Source organism: Cystoisospora suis, assembly GCF_002600585.1.
Source record: "Cystoisospora suis strain Wien I chromosome Unknown contig_5442, whole genome shotgun sequence".
In the NCBI taxonomy this organism is placed as follows: domain Eukaryota; phylum Apicomplexa; class Conoidasida; order Eucoccidiorida; family Sarcocystidae; genus Cystoisospora; species Cystoisospora suis.
Genome location: NW_027158232.1, coordinates 1 through 6035, shown reverse-complemented (window position 1 = coordinate 6035; position 6035 = coordinate 1). Strand labels below are relative to the sequence as shown.

At 54.1% G+C, this 6035-nt stretch overlaps 2 protein-coding genes across 2 annotated transcripts; both read left to right on the top strand.

Annotated features, from left to right (window-relative positions):
- Positions 1 to 40: 40 nt before the first annotated feature.
- CSUI_009223 (uncharacterized protein) lies at positions 41 to 6027 on the top strand (the record flags this gene model as incomplete). Its single annotated transcript, XM_068069339.1, has 7 exons — positions 41 to 326; positions 1240 to 1333; positions 1991 to 2164; positions 2514 to 2594; positions 3257 to 3540; positions 4206 to 4698; positions 5285 to 6027. Coding segments are annotated over 7 exons (2154 nt in total), but the record flags the coding sequence as incomplete, so codon positions are not given.
- On the top strand, positions 2764 to 3119 carry CSUI_009224 (uncharacterized protein; the record flags this gene model as incomplete). The annotated part of the gene is made up of 1 exon (XM_068069340.1): positions 2764 to 3119. A coding segment is annotated over one exon (321 nt), but the record flags the coding sequence as incomplete, so codon positions are not given.
- Positions 6028 to 6035: the final 8 nt, after the last annotated feature.

Here is a 6035-nt window from a genome sequence, read left to right as displayed (position 1 = left end):
GTGGCAGTTGTCCCTCAGGCGTGCCGTCACCTGGTTCCTGCGTCACGCCTGAGGGACAACTGCCACAGAAGGAGGCAGAGGAAATCGTTGAGTCGGGGGAGGGAGATTTCCCAGCACAGGCAGATGGCGCACCGGGGGGGGAGGGAGAGTACGAAGATGCTGCGGAAGAGTTTTTCACGGCTCAGGAAAGCCGACTCACAGCTGATGAACTGCCAACTGGGGAATCCTTAGGTCAGGAACCGCCGGTGGACACCGCAGGCGACGCAGAAGCCAGCTCAGCTGACCAAGGCCGCCGGAACCGGGGCCTGCCAAGCCGTGTAGCCCAGGTACGGAAGCTAGTGGACCGATAATGCTCAGTAGCGTTCGTGTTGTGATGGCAAAAGGAGAAAGAATCGGTGTCTCTAACACCGGTCTGTGTCTTCCAGGCAGACGTACACCCGTAGGGATACATTCAAGAGAGCCTTATTCGCCACCTGCAGTCATTATGGTTTGCAACATAGCTCAGTGTCGGTCTGTCGCTAGTCCGGATACAAGGGAGAACACAGAAATTTCGCTTTGGGCGGTCTGATTCCCTAGAAAGCTAGCCTATCTGTACTCCCCGTGCTGCATGTATTCTACCTTCAACTGGTTGTTGGCCTGCACACTGATGTACTGCTGGTGGCGACACCGGTATAGATTCAGCTTCAAATTGCACACGTACCAACAGAATCCCCGACCCCGAAAGCAGAATCTTAACGTAGCACAAGGTGGCGCACAGAAGGGCACCAAATATTGCGCAACAGTAATGACAGCCCCAGTGGGCGGACAGGTCTGGAGCAGGCTCGTAACGGCTTGCCTGTGAGAAGGCATCTCAGCAGGGCACTCTATGCACATTGTAGATTGGTGACCACGGGGAACTGGTGGCTTGCTTGTAACGAGTGAAATCAGGGTGCCTGTGAGCACAGCGGCCAGAGCGCGGGCGACACAGGGCACTGTGCCCTCTGCTGAATTTGTGACGACCCAGGTAACCCGCTCCGCTGATTGACTGTGTAGTGTCGAGGTTCTACTCTCCAGTTTCTGAGCTCCTTACGCGGAGCAGCAGCCCGAGGGTGCAGCCGAAATCGTTCGGCTTGGTCGGAACCTTTCAGCCGGCGGTGCGTCGACTTATCAAGGCGTAGAGCATCTTAGACAAGGCGACATCCCGGAGAGGGGCAAGCAACACACACGCCTTGAAATTCCTTGCTACGTGTATTGCTGCAGCTGCTACAGCTTAGCTTCTCTGATAAGTCAGTGGCTCTCAGGGAGACACAGCTGTCCGCCACCGACCTGTACTTGACCAACGGATCGCCTGCAGGTTAGCGTTAAAGCGTACGTACCTGTTGTGCCATCACGAAGGGGAGTAAAAATATCGGCGGCCGCATTTAGTCGAACCGCCAAGGTGCGCTCGTCAACTAGATGACTTTACTGGAGAATACTTCGATCCAGCAGCTAACCAGAGAACTGAGCACGAGAGATCATCAGTCAAGACCGTTAGCTTCGGAGCTGTGTCTGTACGACTCCCTGTTAGCTCAAGGGAATGTGTGATAAAGCGGACCTGTAAACTGCGGTGTGCTGTGTACGGAGGCTTGGCGGAGGGCGACCGCCAAACCCACGTGGCTCGACTGGCGAGCAGCCATCACCTGTGAATACCTGTGGAGATCTTTGCCTTCGTTGTCGTGTGTCGGGCGTTGCTGAACTCGTGCCCCAACACTCGGAAGGCATGATGGGGCGACTGTGAGCGGGCACGTGAGCCACGCTCATGATTAGATCACTCCGGAAAGGTAGGTGCTGGAGGACTGGTGTAGGTACTTGTAGGGGTTCCTGCCCCTGCCGCTGAGCCATTGCCAGGCAAGTTTGGAAGTGTTGATCTTAGGGTCCAAGTGCGCATCTAAACAAAAGTGTCGAGGACAGCGGTTCCTTTTTGTTGCGCGAGGCTTGGAACTGTTGGTGTCGCTTCCGTGTACCTGTGCAGAGCATCTTGCGTGCGTCGAGGTCAAGGGTCGCAGGCAGCGCAAGAGAGAACATCGCAAGTACTGCAGTACCTTTCGTCGACAGCCAAGGACAAGAGAGCTCTGTTCGCTTTACTCCTTGTACATCGACGATCAGCTCAGGGAGTTGAACAACTGTAAAGGCCTTTTTTTCTTCAGTAAGTGCTGCCGACCGACAGGGAGAGATAGCCAACCGCTCACCTGCTTCCCAGAGAACGCGCAGCTGCAGGAAGGGGCCACTCTCAAGAATTCTGCGGCGCAGAGTGGGTACGAGGGAATAGGCGCTGATGCGGCAGAACCAGTATCAACACATGCCAGCGCTTGTAGTCTGGTAGCGCCCTGAACCAGCCCTTTCGAAACTACTTCGTTAACGGTGGCTGAGACGCCTGGACGGCGTTCCTCTAGAACGACTTCTCAGCTACGTGTTCGATGGAGGAGCGGTGCCCTCTTTTCGGGTAGAAGTGTCCAAGTGACCTCAGTGCCACATCTGATTTGTGTCTGCTGCAGCCTGCCTCGAAAAACTCAAGCTGCCTCTGCTACAACCGATGATGACGCAGTTCGCCGTTTCGGAAGCGACTTCCCAGGGTTGTAAGCGGGTGGAGTGGTCTCTGTTTGCTGATGCTGCCGTTTTTAGTAGATCGGATTACAGACCTGTATGGGCTGTCTTATTTGGAGACACGCTCACACGTAGTGGCGCCGGTCATCTCTTCAGTATCGACCGGACTCCATGACAGGGCGCAAGCGCGCCAAGAGAGGTGTAGGGCCCGACCGAGAGACGGCAGGCCTTCGTTGTGCGCGCTCGCCCACGGCACAGGGGAGGTTGCTCAGCCCCAGGCACACGGCGGCGTGCCGTGCGCGAACACAATTGGCTCTGTAGACGTTTGCCGTAGCTCTGATGAAGTGCGTTGCCAGCTTGCAGTAGTACGTTCCTCTGTCCCGTCAAGCTTCCGGCGTCTTGGGATTTGGTCTGTGCCGTCTTCCGTGCGCATGCCAGATTACCGTTCTCGAAGCGCGATGAGTTTCACTTTGCGCTACACTCGGTTCTCAGTCGGTCTAAAGTTTGCAAGTGTTGTTTTTTAGTCGCTGCTTGAAGGCCTTGCTTGTCTGCGGCTGAACAGATATTTTGAATATATATCAGAAGGTAGCTCAAGCCTGTTGGTCAAATTGCTACAAGAGAGAGCCATAAAAATGTGCGTATCTATCCTAGTCTTCTGACGTTTACAGGGACGTGGCAACGTGTCTGCCTGCAGCAAGGGCAGGGACGAGAGTTACTAAACGAGGCAAACTGATTCGTTTGTTCAAGAAGAGAAGGACTCCACGACAAGGGCTCGAGGTGCTCGTGGAGTTCGATCTTGGTGCGGCAGGGCTGGCGCAGCGGGTAATCCGGCGCAAAGGTGCTGGCGTCGTCGGGGGCTTCCGGAGCTCCTCTTGCGTGTTTGAAGACGCCATGCTGCGAACTGAAAAATCGAAAGCACGTCAGCTGGGCAGGGCAGGAAAGTCGTCCAACCAGGGTCCTATTACCCACATAAACAGAGTAAGCTTGCATCCGCGTTTTTGCTGGAAAGTGTTTGGAAAGACAGAGTGCTCCTGCCTGGAATTCGCTGAGCCAACGCTCAAAAAAGTCGGAAAATACGGGCTGGTAGATGGGACAAGGTATAAAATTCGGTTCTTCCTCGTTGAGGTCGTTCGGGTCTAGACTTAGTCGAGTCTCTCAGCTGGCAAGGGCCTCTCTCCAAGTCTACTGGCCCTTTCTCTGGTATCGCTATGAGCTGTGCGTCTTGCCTTTTTATACTGTTCCGTCTCTGTGCTCGGCAAGAGATTCAATGTGGAGGCTCATCCAGTCTTTGTTTGGGTGCCAGCGACCTGTCCTTGAGTCTGAGAATGGGGATACTCACTATGATCAGGTTTTCTTGAGACCCAGACAGATCTGCATCATGACCACCACGTGCAGGGGGTCGTTTGTCTACAGGGAGGGCTTTTCGCCTTGCGGAGCAGCCGGCCCTACCACTCTCTGCTAACGTGGGATCTTCTCTTTCTTCTATGGGCTGGGTAATAAATGTGCCGTTGTAAGCACATCGCTCTGGTGTTGACTCTCATTTGCTAACTCACCCGGCGTGAGCTGGGTCAACATACGTTATCCCGTGCGCTTCTCGGGGTCCACATCCCTCGGAAGCGAAGATGTGCATTTGAAAACTGCAGGTACACAGGATCTCACACCTTTTGTCGATGGGCATGCTGCCCAGGTTTGACGAGATGATGCTACGATTACTATTCATCTCATTTAACGACCGCAAGTGCAGCCACAGATCATGGAGATCGAGGCGAAAAAAGCTGAAGTTGCGTACCGCAGCCGGAGAGGAAGTTTCTGTGGCTCCTGCAGACATTTTCTTTCGAGTCCTGTACAAGACTCTGCGACAGATATTCATCCCCTCAGCAGATCGTTGTCTTCAGGAGGAATCAGATGACTCCCCTGCCGGCTTCAACTGCACAGTTCTTAAGCAGTGGCTCAATTTTGACGCGCACTGGTCTAAAGTCGTTAGCGCCGCGATGGCCAACAATGTTGAGGAGGCCGTGAGGATTCTAGACGATCTTCCCCGGTCGATAGGGCAGCCAGGGCCACCTCCAACGAAGTCAGCTGTCGAAGAGGTTATCGCACAGATTGAAGCACAGCTTCAGACAGCCCTAGGGCTTGGTAAGCCTGATAGACGCTTCACTCTACAGACAGCGCAAAGCTGAATACACCTGACCGTTGTCTTGAGTAGTGACTTTCTTTATAAACCAAAACGTTGGAAAGCTTTGCGACATATTTTATTTTACCTTTTGCCGCAGTAGCCTTGCTGAGCCATGTCAACAACTCCTTTTTCTTTCAGTAAGGATACACACTGACGGTGACGATCAAGTACTTTCACATTCTTCCAAACCTCTCTCATCCTCCTGCAGCCAACTTGTCTCCGCTTATCTACCGCGTGAACCGGCGTTCAGGTGCGCAGCTCAGCTATGGGACCAGCCGACTGCAGCACTGGGCGCGACTGCTGAGTTTCCTGGTTTCCATTTCGGAGCTGCCCTTGAGTACAGAACCATTAGCCCCCGGTGCACATTTCTGGCCATCTACATCGCATGAAAGACTGTGAACCAGGTGGTCGCCGCATTGATCTAGTTAGCTACATAGCTTTCTCTTTCGTACTTCTCACTAGCATGCAGTCAGATTTTACCACTTGCGGCCCCGGGCAACAGTGTCTCGGGACTGTGCCTTTCTCCTCTTTCCTCTGTTCCCGCAGTTGCAAGTGCCCGTCGCTTCTCCTCGAAGCTCATTCATTTCGTGGGCAGATCGCGCATGTTGCGAAAGGCTGTCATTGGTATTATCATGCATTTACAACGCAACCGGATGTCTAGTATGGGAGTGGCGGATGACAATGGCTTTCTTCGAGACCTCCCACCGGCGGACGACGATTCAGAAGGAGTGCTTTCTGATAGCACAGTGCAGGCATACCAGCACATCGCCGCTTCTACTGTTATGTGCTCAACGGGATTGTCCGGGTACGCGGCTTTCACGGAAGATTGCTACAAGAGTTTCATGGACCATGTGTTCAGTAGCTGGAGGAACAGCCCCGGTCTAAACGTTCCCACAGACAGCTCCTTCCTCGAGCTGAAAAAGCTGGCAGACACACTGTTCAACAGCAGGCGTGACTCGGAGGGCGTTCTATTGTTAGAAGCCCCGTCTTTCCGCCAACGGGAGAGCCCGTCCAGCCGCACTATGATCGGACTGAACACAAGCCCTCAGAACGACGTTGCCTTGGTTTCCCGGGTGCCGAGCAGCAGGGGTTCTCTGTCGGACCTGAGGAGCTGGAAAGATTCTTGGTCGTTCCTGCAGTTCAGGCCTCCAAAAAGCCTACCTCAACGCATTCTCACGTCCCCTTCGGCGATTTTAATGCTCCTGGGAGGCCTGGTGGCCATCGGAATCTTCGCGCCCATAGTGGCAGCGTTGGCTGCAGTCTTCCTTTCTGTTGGCGTTATTGTGATATGCGTTGG